At 39.8% G+C, this 18,785-nt stretch overlaps 2 protein-coding genes across 4 annotated transcripts; one reads left to right on the forward strand and one right to left on the reverse strand.

Annotated features, from left to right (window-relative positions):
- Positions 1-3,042: 3,042 nt before the first annotated feature.
- On the reverse strand, positions 3,043-14,328 carry LOC122771094 (GTP-binding protein 1-like). Of its 3 annotated transcripts, XM_044028433.1 has the most exons (15): positions 14,261-14,328; positions 13,795-13,991; positions 13,256-13,367; positions 11,392-11,572; positions 10,544-10,727; positions 10,108-10,272; positions 9,888-10,011; positions 8,888-9,002; positions 8,023-8,167; positions 7,428-7,610; positions 6,995-7,130; positions 6,679-6,857; positions 5,843-5,974; positions 5,064-5,114; positions 3,043-4,070 (listed from the first exon to the last, which is right to left on the reverse strand). In XM_044028433.1, the coding sequence occupies exons 2-15, from the start codon at positions 13,987-13,989 to the stop codon at positions 3,957-3,959; spliced, it is 2,016 nt and encodes a 671-aa protein (XP_043884368.1). In that variant the 5' UTR covers positions 13,990-13,991; positions 14,261-14,328; the 3' UTR covers positions 3,043-3,956. The 3 variants fall into 3 exon arrangements, with proteins under 3 accessions (XP_043884368.1, XP_043884369.1, XP_043884370.1); XM_044028434.1 differs by lacking the exon at positions 5,064-5,114; XM_044028435.1 differs by lacking the exon at positions 14,261-14,328 and having other exon boundaries at positions 13,800-13,860.
- A 489-nt stretch (positions 14,329-14,817) lies between these two features.
- On the forward strand, positions 14,818-18,455 carry lgals2b (lectin, galactoside-binding, soluble, 2b). The gene is made up of 4 exons (XM_044028468.1): positions 14,818-14,916; positions 16,354-16,427; positions 16,584-16,755; positions 18,047-18,455. The coding sequence occupies exons 1-4, from the start codon at positions 14,833-14,835 to the stop codon at positions 18,191-18,193; spliced, it is 477 nt and encodes a 158-aa protein (XP_043884403.1). The 5' UTR covers positions 14,818-14,832; the 3' UTR covers positions 18,194-18,455.
- Positions 18,456-18,785: the final 330 nt, after the last annotated feature.

Consider the following 18,785-nt stretch of genomic DNA (forward strand, 5'->3'; position numbering starts at 1 on the left):
GCCCAGGGCTCCCACTAATTCAGCTGTATGGTGAGTTTTATTTTTAAGCACTTTGTTTTGAGTTGTTTCTATGCCGTTTCTATGAATGATATTGAAAAATGACTGCTACGCTAATAGACGTAAGATGAATGTGCATCAAATAGTTTTCCCTCCCGGCTCTACGCAGGAGGGAAAGCACCAGCACCCTCTGCTGGACCACACAGCAATTACTTCAGGCGGTCTGATGAGCGTTTATTAGGTTGTATAATTTGAACTCTGCACAGCGTCTTCAGAGGAACGTGAGGTGAATCAGAATTGGACGATTAAATGTGCAAAAGGGGGGATAAACACAGATACGGTGGAAGTGGATTGTTTTCTAATATTTTCATAAACCATTCAGAGTGCAACCTTGAAACGCTCCACCGCTGCATTCATCAAGCCTTTTGCTTATCTCGTGCTCTGCATCAAACACCACTCCTGTTTCCATTTCGATGCCATCGAGGCAAAACAGCACCTGTGAAAAAAAGAGCCCACAGGTTCACGGAGGGAGACTTTGATGGAAATGCTTCCAAAGCGCTCAGTTGTTACTTCTCCAGAATTAAGGTCTGGGGTGTTTGAAAATAATTATGGCTGGAAGGCTGACTTTTTCTAAACTACTGAGCAAGTTTGATTGAAAGGCCCTTTTCATCAATAGCAGGCTGCCAGACGAAGTGGCCTTACAGCCATAAAAAAGTTGTTTTTTTGCTGAAAAGCAATTTCAAATTTGTTTTTATAGCTTTTTATGGTGTTTACGTGTCTAACTGACAACAATAGAATCACTGCTGTCAGGCAGAAATCTCCATGTTGGTAAACTTTTATTTTCATCAGTGGGTTTTGCAAATGTTACCCAAAAAAGGAAAATATTTGTGCTTTCCAATGTCGTTTTATACAAGGACATGTATCAAAATGTATATGTATGTATAAAGACATATATACTGTATATCTTATATGTCTTTATGCTGAAAGAGACAGCTTTTTTGTGTTAAATTTGACATTATGGTATTAAAGCTGATAGCACAGCATTTTTACCCTAGTCAGTATCTTTGTTGAGAGAAAAACGACACGCTTCACATTTATACTTAATTTACGACAGTAAGTGTTCTATTAGGAGCTAGTTATGAAACAAGCATAGCCTGTATATAAAAATGGATGTAGCCTTTCAGTTGTCTTATTTTAAAGCCTCAACATTCGCAGTTAGACCAACGGCATGACACGTGTCCACTCACATGTGCCATGATTTATCGTCCGTTTTCCTCTACATGGGAACATACGTTACACAATTATCCACGTGGCCGACCACCGGCTACCCTTAGCCGCTCGCATCAAATTCAAATCACTGATGCTAGCCTACAAAGTGTTTCATGGGTCTGCTCCCACCTACTTAAATGCTCTCCTAAAGGCTCACGTTACCCCACGACTACTCCGTTCATCAAAGGATTATCGCACGAGACAATCCAGACTTTTCATGTGTCGTTCAACACCGGTGGAATGACCGACTGAGTGCTACCAGAACAGGGGGCGTCCCTGTCTATCTTCAAGAACCCAGCTCTTCTGAGAGCATCTTCTGTCCTAGCACTTACCCTACACCCTCTCCTGCACTTGGATTCACCTTAGCACTCTCATCCTTTATCAGGTCACTGTTCCCATCTAGTGGATTTCTTTCCAAGACGACTTCTATGTCGCTTATTCCTCTTTTGTCGGTCACTTTGGATAAAAGCAAAATGTAAACAGGAGACAGGAGAGCTGAAACATGGCGATAAAGACTTTTAACTCCTCAGGACACTATTGACCGATGTTATCATCATACCAAATTTGTTTTGCAACCAGTAGAGCTGCCCCCTGGTGGCTTCTACTATAGTTCCCGGGCTTCACTTTTCAAACTGTTGAGACTTCTTCCATTATTGTGTCCGGCCTATGGACAAAAAAAAACACAGCAGCAGTTTTGAGGTAAAAGTACCTGCTTCTTGCTACTGCAGCGTCTTCATGAAATACCAAAAATTTGCCAAAAAAATTGTTGTTTGTTAGCATTTTTTATCTCAAGAATTGTAACAAATATTTTCCTTACAATGTGTCAGTTTCTAGAAGATCTTTATTTAAAACGGATTTACACAAACACAAACTGGCGCCACTTAATTTAAATGGCACTTTTTTTTTTCCATCCTCAGTCCTTCTGCACAACTTTTTGCATTATTTTTTTGTACATACATACACACAAACTGTGTCCCTTCACAATGAGCCCATGCCTTATCAATTTAGACAAAAAGAAGGGCAATCTGGGTCATTCACGAGCCTTGAAGACTCTCGAACCAGATCAGGATTCTGAAACAAACAAACCCCTTAAGAATCATGATAACCACCAATAACACACTCAATTCAATTTCCAATGTAAAATTCAAAACTAGAAGACGGGTCATCAAACTCTAGAAAACCAGTGGAAAAATGTTCACTTGTAGCAACTTAGTTTCTTCTGATCAGTGGCTTATTAAAGTACAATATGAGAAGACCTGCATTTTTATAAACGTGTGCCGCATCAGCCGCTCTGTTCACACACATATCAAGAAACACCACACCGTCTGTCTCGTGATTACTCAACAGTCCAAGATGAATATCATATCATGTCAAATCATAATACTAAACACCCTGAAAAATAATTGCACCTCATCGTACGAAAAAAATACTTTAGCTTTGAGTGCACAAACATTCATGTCACAGTAAAATATAATCTTTTTTTGTTGTAAATGACATGTTCTTACTTGGCTTTTTGACATTGGAGGTGTAAAAAAAAAACACACCTCTCTTAAAAATACTGGATTCATCTTTTTTTTTCTGTGCATAAAAATGATCAATTTTCTTCATTTTTAAAGATCAGACTGTATCAAAATGAAAGGAAAGTTGTGCTTTTTCTCCGCTTGGCTTACGGATTATTATGGCAGCACTTCACTATGTTCAATTACTGTTTTAAGAGGTGATGGATTTTTCATTGATGGTGAATCAAAACGCAACCTTAAATGAAACGATCACACATTTGAATCAACACCTAAAAAGTATATTTAAAATTATGTATGACTATGTACATTTAAACCCTCGTGTAGGCTGCCAGTTTATTAGGTACAAAATACAAATAAACTGGCAAACTGAGTGCACTTTCCAATAAAAAGTAAACACTATTTATTTTTTCTCTTGACAATAGACAATCTGAATGAATATGCGAGAAGTTTAACATGTGTTTAATGTCAAAATGTCAGACTTTTCTCTTCATCTTTGAGAAGATAAATGTTTGATAGAGTGTTAGTTAATCCAAGGGCAAACACACAACTGTTAATTGGCCGCAAAATATACCCAAAGTCATCTCTACTACGCTTCAGAGGGTGGATTCACCAACCAGAATATTGGTTTAAGTGAAACAAAGTGGTGTATTATTAAGCTGATGTGAGACACTCATAGTTTGGCATCAATTCCATTTGATTTCAGTCAGTTTTCCACAATGAAAGGGTGCTTCTTTTTTTTCCTTTTTCTTATTTTTAAATAGTCGTAAACACTGTGGACCACCTTAAATCACTGATGTGACAGCCCAGAAAAAGGTGCATTCGTTTTAGTTTCAGTTGAGCTGGTCATGAGAGGATGAACAAAGAGAAAAATGGTAATGAGGGGGAAAGTGACCGACGCCTCTGCTCGCTGAGGAAAAAACTGTTAATGCTGTCAAAGAACTGCTCAAACACCCTTTAAACATTTGTATTAGAGAAGGAAAATGTTATATAATGTCACCTATAAATTGCACTTCCCTGCAATAAAACTAAGAACAAGAATTGTAACAGTGTGTTAGTGTGTTTACCGCAACCAGAGGACCCTGCAGTCACTTTTCCTCTCTGTAACCAGATGACATGGGCTGAAGAGAAATTTTTTTTTTTATCTACTTGTGTGCGTTGTTTTTTTGTTTTTTACGCTGTGCCTGCTGCTCCTGCAGCCACCGGTGTGGAGAGGTTTGCAGCGTTCAGGCCTTTCCCTCGATGTTTCTGACCGCCTCTCCTGCGTCCTCCGCTTCCAGACTTGAGCTGCGGACAGACAAGGAAGTGTCACAGTGAGACGAATGTGAACGGAAACCAGCTTTTAAAAGCTAGAGAGGTTTAGAGGTTTAGAGGGGAAATGTGAGGTGAAAGTGGCTCCAAGAGGAAAGAATTACATCGCCATCTTGTGCTGGTGACATTATTATACGGTGAGTTGAGCCAGAGTAATAAAGTCCCACTGATAAAGAATCACAGTGTCAACGCAGCTGTTATAAGTCAGTGTTATAAGAACTGACTTATAAAAGAAGAAATGACTGAATAAATAAAGGAGTTGCATATGTTATATACATAATTCTGGGTTTACTGTAGTAAACCCGATGTTATGTACCATTCCCCAGGGAATTAGCCATGAAGAGGTTACTGTCACCAAAAATCCATGATGGCCATAGTAGCTGCCGCAAAAAAATCAGGAGGCATTGGAGGACACAAATCCTCGTTCTTAGATACGACTGATGAGCATTTAACGACAAACTGGATTAAAACAGGTCCAGAAACTGGTTCTGCTTCACAAAGACAACACAAACACCAAAACGAGACACTTAAAACAACCAAACCTACTGTAAATAGTAAATAAAGACTGGTCTGCAGTGATATGAATGTTGTAGTTGATGATTTAAAAATCTGTGCGTTGGCAGGTTTGAGTAAGAAACCCACCTGTGACAGCTAGCTAAATGCACTCATATTATGTTATTTGACACCAGATGTGGAAAGAAAGGCAATTTTTCTTTTCATTTTTTCACTCCTGTGTGGCTTAGATTTGATTAGAGTTCCATTTAAAAATGATAATTGTGAAATTGAAAATGAAATGTTTAGAAAACAGTGGGGGGGGAAGGACCAATGGCCCTTGCAAATCTTCACATTATCCAATATGGCCCTCGTTTGGACACCCCTGGTTTAAACAAATAATAATAAAAAAAAAACACCACCAAAACAAATGAGGCGCTTCACCGCTGCTGCGGTCATCGGCAGAAACCTCTTTACCTTGTTTTCTTTGTTGCCATCTTTACATAGAGCCTCCTCCTCTGCCACTGTCTGACGCAGCATGCCAAGACAGGGAGAGAGGGAGGGAGGGAGGGAGGGCAAGCAGAGGAGACGAAAGCATATAAGGAGAAAATTACGTTAAGTTGAAGGAATAGACGGATAGGAAAAAAGAAGCAGGTGAAGAATGTTCGGATCAAGGACAAAGAGTGATGATGATGATGATGATGGAAAGAAAAACATAGCCACAGGCAAGAGATACATGTGAGGAGATTGAGAACAAAGACATTGAGCGCGGGAAGAAAAATCACAATTGGGTGAAACAGAATGGGGATGAGAGAAGTTAGTGACTGAGAACATGAACTGATGACACTCAAGTGGTAAAATGAGGAAATAAGCGTCAAAGCGAAATGGCTTTTTAACAGTTTGAACATTCTTCATGAACATTACTCAAAAAACAAAGCGTCCCAGTCGATGCAGCATGACTAAGACTTGTTTGGATATTATCTCGAGCTGCATTTGCTCAGTTTTCACCAAGAATCTATAGTTGCAGCAGCTCTAATACCGTTGTTCTTGGATGATAATAAAGATGTTATTTAAAAATATAATCAATAATCCCATCCTGAGTTAGTACTGTCGTCCAATATGTAAGAAAATTGTCATCCGTTAAAAAAAAAAAAGCGTATAATTATTTTTGTTGCAATAAAGTTAAACAGTACTGGCTACATAAAGAACACCAAACTCTCTATAAGAATGTTACAGGGGTGGATGGGTTTACTCACTGGTAGCTGCGCTGCGTTAGGGCTCGGCGGTCGTGCTGTTGTTCCAGCCTCCTCGCTGCCCGGCGTCTTCCTACTGGCCTGTATCTTGGACTGCTGGGCCTTGGCCGCCTGGGTGCTCACTGACTGGAGAAGCTGAAAGTGCAGAGAAGTGTAAATCCACATTATTCGGTGATTTCTGAGCTAAATCAAATGACTGTAGTGAAAAATCACACAGTGTGTTTGCCCCTTTTAGCTCAGTGTTTTGGTCTGGACATGACCTTGTGAGGCTGAGAGGTTCATAGGGGTAATGTTGATTAGGATACATCACTACAACCATTTCTTGTCCAATAATGATACCACAACCCTGAGCATCTACCATTACTAATGTCAGTCCGATATCCTTTCTTATATCCAGTCTTTTTACCCCTTTTAAACCATTTAGAAGGGGTAAAACAGTTTTGACATTCACTAACACTCACACAACACATTTATATTCACCATCTTTCACCCGCTGCCGGCACAGCCATCAGGAGCAACGTGGGGTTAAGTATCTTACCCAAGGACACATTGGCATGTAGACTAGCTGAGCTGGAAATTTAACCCACAACATTCCAGTTGACTCGCTCTACCGCTGATCCACCACAGCGTCGAGGGCTTGACCGCTCCAAACCGTACCAAACTGTACCAAACCAAAACCGTGCCATAATAAAAACACGGCTTGACACACTTTATACTCTCACACTCTGTAAGCTCTATTGTATTTACCTGTAACTTCTATTAACTGTAACACTACATTGTTATTTCAAGTTCAGAAAATGCTCTCCATCAACTACAGAAGTAACCAAAAGCGCCAGTACCTTAGTGACAGTGCCCACAGCTTTTGTGCGTCCTTCCCTGAACACCAGCTTCTGGTCACAGTGCAGGTACTCTGGGGTCTTAATGAAGCGAAAGGTGACCAAGGCCTTGTCGCCTGTCCTTAGACAGTCTTTATTCATGGAAAGGATGGTCGCTGTTTGCCTGATGCTGCCACAATGAACTGGTAAGATGGAGAAAGATCAGTCAGTCTTGATTCTAATTAAACATATATTTTTTTAGAATGCAAGAGCAGCAGAATATGTACTCAAAAATTGGTTAAAATGTTGGGAAAGGGGATTTGATGATATCGTCACAAACCCATGGCCTGGTATCTCGGGGATATTGTAGTCGGATGATGTAGCACCAAAATCTCAGCCTCAAACTCCCAGGTGGCCTGTGGCATCAGCTTTGGGGAGACCATCACCATTCCTTTCCTTATAGATGAACGTTTGATCTGAGATAATTGCAAAAAAGTAAAGAAAGTACAAAAAAATTTTTTAAAAATCAGCAGGAAGAGAAAGAGAAAAATTAACTTGGTGGTTAGTGAAGCTAAACAAGAATTAGAGACAGAAGACTACCTGCGCCCTCTCTCTGGGATTTACATGCATTACAAAACTGATTATACAGTTAGGAAACTAATTTATATGCTTATTGCACTCAAAAGTTTCAAAGTAGTCTCAAGTTCTTACCTTTGTTTAAGGTCAGAGGATGAAAAGGTGTTTTGAAATAGCAGTAATTCAACCAAACATACCTTTTTGAGGGAGAAGGATGCCGTCTGTCCACCGCGAACCTCTTTAACCGGCATCCTTTTGCGGTGAATGGATTTAACCGCGATGGGGATGAACACGCCCAGAGGGTCTGGGCCTAAAAGCAGCGTGTCGTTGAGCCGTATCAATCCACGTAACGTCGTCCCCGAAATGACTGTGCCGACACCCTGTTGAGAGAAGAGCGGCATGACTATAAACATTGCTAGAGGGAGTCTTAAGTCGCCAACAGCTTGAAGCCTCGTGTGTTTGGTGAAGTTGTGTCTCTTTTTTTGAGGATTAACCATGAAAGAATGAAGTAAATAGCTGAGGCTATTAAACTCACATAAAGACCATAAACCTCTCTTTTCAGTTTCACTGAAACTAGCACTATACAATTAACACTTGATTCATTGAGATTCCTTTTTTATATTTAAGGCAACTAACACAGATACCTTTTGTTTACGTTCTGTGGCGACTGACTCTCATCCGAAATTCAGACGCAGTATATGATCGAACTTGGCGGGGGGGGAGAGAGAGTAACTTGTTGACTTTTGACCCCAATGACTCTAACATTACTGCATTCTGTATTTGATGTCATACCGGTACTGAGTATGTGTCATCTATTTGGAACTCTGCTGGCTCATCCACCCTACAGGTGGTTCTAGAAGACAGCAAATTCAGGAACATCTTCAACAAGTCCATGTTCTCCCCCGTCACATTTGAGATCTGGAAGATTGGACACATCCTGGAGAGAGAGAGAAAGAGAGAGAGAGGACATCAGACAAAAATTACATTCACCTGGAGACAAAAGACAGCAAAATATTTAAAAAGAATGACAGGCTTCCAGACTGTTTACTGCCCATCATTATCCCAATCGTACCTCTGTGGTTCCCGTCTTCCTCCCCAGCCCACAGTCCAATCAAGACAAAATGCACATTTAGAGTACTTAAAAAGTTTAAATTCTGGGACTTAATGTGCACTAGCGATCCCCTTCTCTGACTAAATGCCCCGAGAGTTGTCACTTTCAATCAAACAAAGACACACGCGGCAGATGGAAACTGGCCACTGATTTTCAACGGCATAAATCTCTGAGCTTGTGAAGAGTGGCTACTTGCTGCTGCAACCTACCAACCTGCCTGCCTGCAAATTAAGGCAATTTTTTTTGGTGGAGCTGCAAAGAGAACAATCGACTACGGGGAAAACTGCACCTCACAGAAACCACTCACAACATGTGGCACTGAAGCTGGGGTTGAGATTTCGTTGATTAGATAATGACAGTTTTAAGAACCAGTGCCTTTTTGGAACCAGGCTTCTATGCCAAACCCTAATCACACCAACTACCACTTTTTCTCTGTTGACTCATGAACCAATTCTCTTTGAAAGCCCGTGGCCTGATTTTTGATTTTGTGCTTTACTGCTGTCCAGACTGTCATTATCCCTTCTGTCATCCTCACTTTGCTTTTACCTCTCTGAGCTGAAGTTGGAGGCTGTGACGATGACGTCATCCTTGTTCTGGACCAGCACTGGGATTTTCCTGCAGCCTGGAGACTTTAATAACCTCTGTAACAACTGTAACGTCTCTGCAGAGAAACACACACAAAAATATCAAATTGGTGAGAAGCTTTTCAGACTAAAATCATACAAATGAGACTTTTAAGACATTAAGATTCGATAGAAATTTTCCATTTTAAAACAATATTAGCTCCCTGTTTTCAAAACGGCTCTCATTTGCTATAAATGTATCCATTTCAGTTACTTGTTTTTCAAGTAACTGAATCAATTAAGCTGTTGATTATTTTCTCAAATAATCAATAGTTCTTGTTAATATCTTGTTTTCAAACTATTCAGTTTTTATGATTTCTGTTATATGGTGCAAAGAAACAAAACAAAATCCTATTTAAGAAGCTGAAAAATCATGAAGCTTGTTTAAATTATGTAAAAAAAAGCAACACTCAACGGAATGAATCATTTAAACCTGCTCTCATTTGCTATAAATGTATCCATTTTAGTCATTTATTTTTCATGTAGACCAAACTTTCCCTGGTTTCATTTCACAATAAAAATCCTCTTCCAAAAGAGAACTGGGAATTATTTGTGACAATTTCATATTAGTTTAGTTTTCGTAGTTTTTTTTTATTATTATTATTCCCCTTAGGGAAAGTATTCCTCTGCATTTTGACCCATCCTAGAATTAGGAGCAGTATATATTTGTTAGTTAATGGGGAAAAAGCAAAAAACTGCAAAATGCAAAGATGTGAATTTTGCATCATTCACATCACCCAGCACAAGTGACATGAATTTGAAAGCCTTTCAATGCAGAGATTGGAACAGAAGGCTGGAAATGATCCCCCCCACCACCTTTTTTCTGGAACACAGTTTGTGTTCAACTCATGTAAGTACAAACACATAAACCTGTGACTAGGTTAAAACGTTAACGTTAAACATAGCCATTCACGTCTCTTTACCTTGGAGGATGTTGGCTGGACACATGTCTATCTTAGTGACCACAACAAACACCGGAACGTTAAGGGCCAGTGCCAGACCCAGGTGCTCTTTGGTCATGCCAACGATGCCAGCGTTACTGCCAACCTGAGAGCACAGAAGAGGTACAGAAATATAATGTCAGAATTCAATACTGAGAGAAAAATCACATAAAAGGCGTTGAATTTTGCAAGTCTTTCTCACCATGAGCATGCAGAAATCCGGCAGGTGCCCAGTCATGCCGAACACGGTGGTTTTGAGGTACTTCTCGTGACCGGCCAGGTCAATGAAGGTGATGACCTTAGAGGATTTCTCACAGATTTTGGTCCAGTCAAGGCTGCCACCGTGGCTGTCTGGCTTATTCACCACCTTAACAAACAGAGAGGTAAGTGTGACTAGAGTGTCCTCTGAGGTTGATGCTGTGATAGATACATCACACCTATCTGGAATAGGCCTGTCAGTTTTATCTGTTCGAACTTGGGGGGGAGAAAGTTTAAACTTGAATCTTAAAAAACTTGTTAGAGTGAAAAAACATACAGCCAAGAAGCACATCAGACCGTTTAAAATGATCTGAATATCTTCAATGATACAGCATTTGTAGCAAAAGTGACGGCCCTGATGTGGAAGTGTAGAAGCTCACCTGTCCCTCCTGGTCGAAGCCCAGGATATCGTTGCCCACACTGCTGGTCCTGCCACTCTCCATTTCATGTTTGTGCCTGAAGAGCTTCTGGCGGGCGAAGCCTCTGCCGTTGTCCAGCTCCCCGTGGGTCAACACTCCCAACAGAGTGCTCTTCCCAGCATCCACATTCCCTACAACTGCCACTCTGGAGACAAGAGGGAAGAGGGAAACAAGAGAAATTACACAAGATACAGACGGGGACGGAATCACAGGGTAACTCTCACTATAACACACAATAAGTGGCCTAAAATAACAACATTGGGTAATGTATCTAATATAAAATGCTACTATAAATGACACACTGTCTTTGAATAACTACAAATTCAATCAAATACATATATGAAAACGCTTATGAATTAATCTTAAAGGCATTTCAGTGTGCGGTGGTTTTTCACTTTTATGTGCATATAACAAATAACCTTTAATAATACCTTCAATAACACAAACTAAAGGTTTTAGAGCCTCTTGAAGATAAGATTTTATTTGTATATACACCACCTGAATAACCATCAGTATCTGTATCAGTAAATGTCATATTATTTGCTGATAGGTCAAATAAAGAGTATCGACTGACACTGATGTACAGTTGATGAATCAGTGCATCTTTATTATGTACTAAATTACACACACTGCTGATTAAACTCTTTAGAAAAAACACCTGAATGATAATATTGAAGAATTCTTAAACATGCATCCATACAGAAACTTTTCTATGCTGTTGGCGACTAAGCAGTTCCACTGGTAACTATTTCTTGCAGTATTTCCCCCAACTAACACTCAGTGTTCTCATCGCCGACTCATTTTCTTACCTAACTTCCAGGAAATCTTGCTCTTCCACGCGGCGTCGGATGAGGTAGTCCCTGATCTGTCCACCAGCGTCTGTCCTCTCTCTTAGCAGGATCAGGTCGGCCTCAATCTGTTCACACAGCAGCTGCACTGTGGCAACCGACGCCTCCATGTCCTTCTCATTCAGCCCATAGTCGCCTCCATCTACACAGAGATAAGAGTTGAGGGGGAAAAAGAAAATCTTAATTCAAACTCTAAATTTTTGATTCAGCAAACCTTATAAATAAGTTTCAAATCAGTTAATATCGAGTTTTGTTCCCAAGTTAAAATTGAAGACAAAGTTAATTGTCAGTCTTTGTTTGATCAATATTAAAGAAAATTAAACTGGGATATATATATATACAAACTGTCCTCCAGTCGGGCTTATAATTGCATCTTCACAATTGGTATATCTCAATTGTCAGCTTATTTATTTGTAAATTTGTGCTTTTTTTCTATTGATATCAGATTGATTTGATTAAATTGCTGACTTAATTAAAGGAGAAGAGAATTTAAATGTATTTTTACAAAAAGTCACAAGAATTACAAAAGCGTGAATTGAAACAAACAAAAGAGTAACAGGCACAGTGTATGTTTTCAATCACACTGTAAGACAAATATAATGGTGTCTATGTTATAAGAAGATTCTACAGGTGCAGAACATGGAAGGAAAGCATTGAAAAACATGAATATAGAAAGTGTATATAGAAAGTTTAGAAAGTGTACATTTGCTATTGAATGTGGGCTTTTATTTTAATCACAGAACCATGACAATATACTTTCCATATGTCAGCATTAATGTTAAGTGCAACTTGTTATACCTGCTCTATGGCAGGGTGGTGACCAGGTATAGTAGCAACTCACTGAATGCAGCTATAGCAAAACAAATCTATGAATAAATAAACAGGTTATTTGTAGGAGAGATTAGAGTGTGTGTAATGTGAACGTGAGAAAACCTGTTTAACCACAGTCACCACAGCGCTCCCTCCCTAAACGACTGGATGTTAAACAGCAATGCGTATGAGGAGCAATGAGGAGATATACAAGTAACTATCAGTATGTGTGTCAATATGTCGACAACCAGTCGGGGTCAGTAAGGCAATAGGGCTGCAATTTAAGATTATGTTCATATTCAATTAAACTGTTTATTGTTTGCTCAAACAATCAAGTTATATATCCATACATTGACAGAACATTTTGAAATATACTGCTCAGTGTTACCAAAACCTCAAAATGATATGTTTTTTTTGGTTATATGGTGCAAAGAAACAAAAAATAATAGTTGATGATTCATTTTTGTCGAGCGATTAATTGTTGCAGACCCACAGTCAAGCCAGATGCTCAATCCACCAGGCAGACAAACCATGAACTGGCGCACCAGTGACAGTCTCTGTGCTGAGCAGGGAAAAATGACACCCTTTCACACATGCACTCTGACCTCAGCCTTCAAAAGAGCAGACACGTCACCGTAACAGACAGAAAATAACTCTGGTGACCAACAAAAGCACAGCTTTTTGTGATGAAACCGAAACACAATAAATGAGGGTTAGCTGCATGGGACCTCTTCCCATGTACACCTAAAAACTACTCACCATCACCATCTAACACAGATAAAAAAACAACTATATTTTCTGTTGGTCAGCGTGTCAGTAGATATCAGCTATGATCCCATTTTCTCTCAATTGATATCGCTGGTTTTACTTTCTAAACTGCACAAATTGTCTTGTAATTAAGTTTAATAAGGCAAATGTTCATTGTAAGGCCAGATCCTGGCTTACATTCAATTTAATAAGATACACTCAGCTGATGACTTGCTCTTTAAGTCCCAGGAGAGTGACTTTTCCTTACCTGAGCCCATTCCGACCAAATAGATTGTCTCTCCGGAGCCCTCATCTATCCGCTCCCTCAGATGTTGTAGTAATGAATCATACTGTTTCTCACCTGGACTCACAAGGACCAGCTGAAATTTGAGGGAGAAAGAAACAAAAAAAGACAGGTCTGGAGAGGTCAAAACACAGTTTTTCATCTTAAAGAGATCATTTCAACAGCTGCTCGTGTTCCCTGATACAAATGTGCTCTCCAAATCACTTTGAGAAACAAATGACAGTAACTTATTTGATTTGTTATGGCAGCATGAGTGCCAAAAAACTGCAACGTCTGCAGATACAGTAGACGTAAAGTATATGTGTAATCCCATGCAATCCATACGCAGAACAACATACGTGTCACTTTCTTGATTTTGCAGAGCCGGTTTGCTATGAGCAGCTTTAATGCAGCAGCGATTATGTAACGTCACACCATTACAGTCAAAACAAAAACAAACGAAGGCTGCGTGGTTGGGGACTTGTTAAATGTAGTCACTTGGTGCAATTTGAAGTGAGGCCCACCTTACTGCTTAAGTCTAAATGATCCGCGGGCTCGCCGTTTGTGCCCTCGCCGTCTTCAAAGCCCTCTCCCTCGGATGGATCGTCAGCACATCCTCGGTCCGGTGCAAACATGCATGCGGGTACTATGGACTCTGCTGCCGCTGCGGCTACTGCAGCCGCACATGCTGCTGGTTCTTTCGCCTTTACCGAGGCCATTTCTGAAGACAAACAAAAGTTGCAAAAGTAAATAAACAAGCTAACCCCGCCGGCTAACAACCGTGCAGCCTTCACCAAAGACAGAAAGTTTCGTTATCCCAGAAAGCTAGCTAAAGCTAACACAACAATCAAACTTGCAATTGCAACATTAAAAATTAGAGGCTAAAATGAATAAGTCGGCATAGTTGGAACATGTAAATTACATATCAAGTCGAACGTCTGAATAACTAAATATCGAGGTTATACAATCTCTAATTAGACGCGGGTATACCTGAGGATGCTAGCTAGCCGACAAGCTAACTTAGTTGTTTATTCTGGTTAGCTTCGGTTTGTGTGGACGTTGACTGTATGACACGCCCACAAAAAGGGAGGCAGGGGATTGGCTAATCAGTTGTAAGTCACGCCTACTGCCCAAAAAATAGTCAAGTCAGTATTTTGTGACATACTTTCACACGAAGACGGCTGTGTATATTAAAATAAAATGGAATACCTTTAAATAAAGTATAAAGTTTGTAATAACAAGTAATGTTGAGCAAATTATACATCTATGTATGTATAAATACAAAGAATGTGTCCAGCTTGGGTCACTTGGTAAAGGGCACCAGTGTGTGCAGTGCCAGCCTTCATGGTGTTTGGAAAAGAAATGCAAGACAATGGACTAATGGCTGTGAAGTATGGATTATTTTTTAATTAGATTTAAGGGGATTTTTTCATATAAAGGTGTAGCAGCCATTATTCTGTAGCAGAAATAATGACCCTCACAGTACAGTTTCATTCTGGGGCAAATATCACTGCATGCGAACAGTCTTTTTTCCTTTTCCTGTTGGTTGCTCCCTCCTCCCAATGTTATCACTGTTATATAAAAGCACTCACCTTCCTGCAGAGCTTTGTCACTGGCAACACAACCCACTGAAGGCAGCCACGATGGTGAGTGGTGTGAAAACCTTGATTTATGGGGCATTTCTTCAATCTCCACATGCATGGACAAAAGAAAATCTGTATTTAATAATAATATCTTCTTATTCCCATAACATTGGTGTTTTGGTAACTTTGATGTTTTGATGTACTGTATGATGTTCTGACTTTAATCCTTACAAGTTCACATAATAGTTATTCTGTACACGGATATTCATATTCGGAGTGTTCTTAAAATGACATTAACATTCACAGGTCGGATATTAGTGAAGTTGACATATGTAACTTTTTTGTACTTTGTTTGTACAGACTTTTATATATAAAAAAAATGTTCACATTGGTCACCTCTTGCTAAAAAAATCGCTGCCTGTGTGTTGTAAAGTAATTTGGGAGCTGAAATTTAATTCCCCCTCCAGGATGGATAAAGTTTAACTGAACTTAATTATTCTCCAACACTTTGCCCTGTTCAGTTAATGATAAACGAATATTGATGTGAGATAGCGGGCGGATAAGACATGACTGGGAGCGTACAGTGGATGACATAGACTGAGGGTGGGGTCCAGCTATAGAGAGGTCATGATGTTAAAGTTTATGTATAACGCTCAGATGATGCAAGGACAATAGAAAATGGAATTTGTTTGTTGTTTTATTGTTTTATTAGGCGGATGAGCCTGGTATGCAAAGAAGAGCTTGAGTGATGTCATTAAATTGGTACATAAGCCCATCGTGCACCATCTGGAGCATCTGCTCATCTATAGCCATCTATAATGCTGGCTGCGTGGGCGTCTCTTTATGGTTTTACTGTCTCCTCGTGATAACCAGATGACAATGAACAAACACCACCTTCCTGTTTCACTACGTTTACTGCAGTGAATGAATTGATCATTAACAGGGAAGAAAAAAGTGATTATGGATCCTTCCACACAGTGCACGATGCAAACAGCAGAAAACTCGTCCTCTTTACAAAAATCACCCGTTTATTTTAATGCAGATGTTGGAATTAGGGAATGTGCTGATTTTACATGAAAGGGATTTAGCTGCACTAAGTCTTCTTTTTTTCTTCCTGCTTCTTCCTTCAGGGAAATAAAGGAATTAGCCTCACAGGTTTTTTTTTTTCATTTAAATTCCACACATTGCCTCTTTTGTTTGACTTTGAACAAACTAGTGTCACCCCCACCCTGAGAAAGTCTTAGCAATTACCAAACCACTCTAGGCACATTTTTGATGATGTGATTTTTGGGGTTTTTAGCAGTAGAATCTGTTTGTCATGGGTGCCTTTTGGTGTTTCCAGCCACACTCCAACACTTCACAGCTGTCTCACTTTACTAGCGCAGTGCTGGTGTTGTGCCTCCACTTTGCGTCCATCAGTCGTGTCATAAAAAATGTCTCCGGGTGACATGGGTCTCGTCCATCAATACCCACTTTCCTCTTTGTAATTTGTCTTTACAGAAAGTCCAAGAGATGACATTCAAGGAGGGGCAGGAGTTCAAGATCCGCGTCAAACCCAAGGATGACTGCAGCTGGTGAGTTTGCCCCAAGTGCTGATATATAATGTGCGACTTCCTGTAGTTTCAGTTCGTCAAGAGGAAGTTGACATAGGGACACAGATCATTTACACCTTCCCATTTCGATGCAACTCTCTTGACCTCTTTGTTCCCTTCCTCAATTCTCAATGACAGCTTCTCTATCAACATCGGTCACGACTCAGACAACATCGCAATGCACTTCAACCCCCGCTTTGACTACGGAGGCGATTCCCACACCATCGTCTTCAACACCTTGTCCGGGGGATGCTGGGGTGATGAGATCCGCGAGGGGAACTTCCCCTTCCAGCGTGGGGAAGAGTGCAAGGTGCGTTGGTGGAGTATGAGGGGACAATACAGGTTTATGGTGACGTGAAGACCTTCAAGTTCAAAGCTGTAAGGTCCAGTATGAAGAGAACATGTAGATGACCCCACTGTCCAGCCCTCCTTTATAATTACAACTCATAATCTCAGGTTCACAGGGATTATAATTCCTGGTTATACTTCAAAGCCATATCCGCATAATTCAAATGAAAATATAGATTATCATTGTGTCTGAATTAGGGGTGAAACGATGAATCAATTTGCGTCAATGTGTCATTTCGTAAGATAAGAAATTTACATTGTCACAGCAGCAACGACAGTAAAGATAAAGATAATAAATATAAATCCTGCATTTTTAAGAAAGAATATATAAAAATATTAACAATAAGACTATAAAAAGTTAAAATAGAATGAACACAAGCAATAGTATACAGTGATATATTGACGCAAAAGTGAAAACAGCCTCCATTTTGAAGATTTTGTTCCATTTAAGTAGTGCAACAGTCAAAAATGAACTCATATAAAATGGTGAAATCACATTTAAGCCGCTGTTGTGATTGGATATAAGTGCAATTGTTTAAAGTGAGCAAATAGTCTACTTTCACATTAATGAAATCCTATGTGGCGCACTGTGATATCGGCAAATTATGACATCCAAAGAATAAACATCACATTGTATTGTGATTAAATTAAATTATTACAAGTTTACTTGGCAACAAAATCGGGAACACCAATACCCTGAAAAATCCACAAAGAATTAACTAAAGAATGAAACTGTCAGCGTACGCCAGATGCAAAGTTGTCAAAAGCTCTGATTAAAGAATGAACTCGCTTTTCTTCAGTGTCTATCATTGTTTACACAACAGAAGCCTTAAAGCCGCCTCTGGGTGCGATTAAAGCTCACACAGAGCCCCGCTCTATTTGAAAGAATATTGTTTTTACAGACCATTGGCGAAGCATTTTATATGTCATTTGGCTCAAGCTCATAATTCATAACGTCTGTGTCCACAGGGAGGTTATTAGTGGGCTCGGTATCTGTGCTGCGACTCTGTTGAGTCAACAGACACTGAGCTAAAGTCTACAATCATGACGGGGTTTAGAGGCTCATAAAAGTTAACGGCCTCAGAAATAGATAGAAAGTCTTACCTTGATGTCTCTGGTGTGTGTGTGTGTGTGTTCTTTTTTCTTTCACACACAACTTACTTTCTCATTTTATTGTGCAATAATTCAAAATTAACTGTCTGACACTGGAAGATAATTATTTTTTTCCCTCTTTACTTCTCTCTGTTTTTTAGTTTCACATCAACTTCAACAATGAGCAGTTTTACATCAAGCTGCCCGACGGCTCCATGATTAATTTCCCCAATCGTCTGGGAGACGTCAAGTACAAGTACTTTGACGTCAGCGGCGACGCCAGGATCGTCGGCATCAAGATCAAGTAGACGTCAAAACCTCGTCTTGACCCTTGACTCAACAGCGCCGCCCTTGTACTTGCTGAAATTGTTTATTTCACATTACTGAGCCCAGGCCTGATCGATTGTCTTGTTGAGGCTCATGGCTACAATGACAAATTTTACATCAACATGGAGACCTGATGTTGTAGCCTATGGCCTGAAGAGGGAGCCACAGCTCATCTATTGAAACTGTGCGCCTGTTTGACATCTCATTGGTCACTGGGTTGATTAATAAATGCTGTGAAAAGTTGTGGGTTTTTTGTCTTTATCCGTCTCTCACATAAAAAAAACCCCAAAACAAATGTCGTCTTACAAATTCAATATTTACAATTCTGGTGATTTCTTTTCAAGTATGAATATAATTGACACACACTGAAGATCAAACATCAAACTTCTGGTTTTGAGAGAACAGAATTCGTCAAAACGTCCTCTATCCACCTTATTATGTTTTGTCTCAGGCCAAATGTGGATAGTATTTAGATAGGGCTGCTCCATCAAAAGCCTACTAGGGATAGAAATGGCTGTATCTGTCCCCACCCGCATCAGCATAGATTAAGATTAAGAACCCTTCTCAAATTGT

This window comes from Solea senegalensis, linkage group LG6 (assembly GCF_019176455.1).
Source record: "Solea senegalensis isolate Sse05_10M linkage group LG6, IFAPA_SoseM_1, whole genome shotgun sequence".
In the NCBI taxonomy this organism is placed as follows: Eukaryota; Metazoa; Chordata; class Actinopteri; order Pleuronectiformes; family Soleidae; genus Solea; species Solea senegalensis.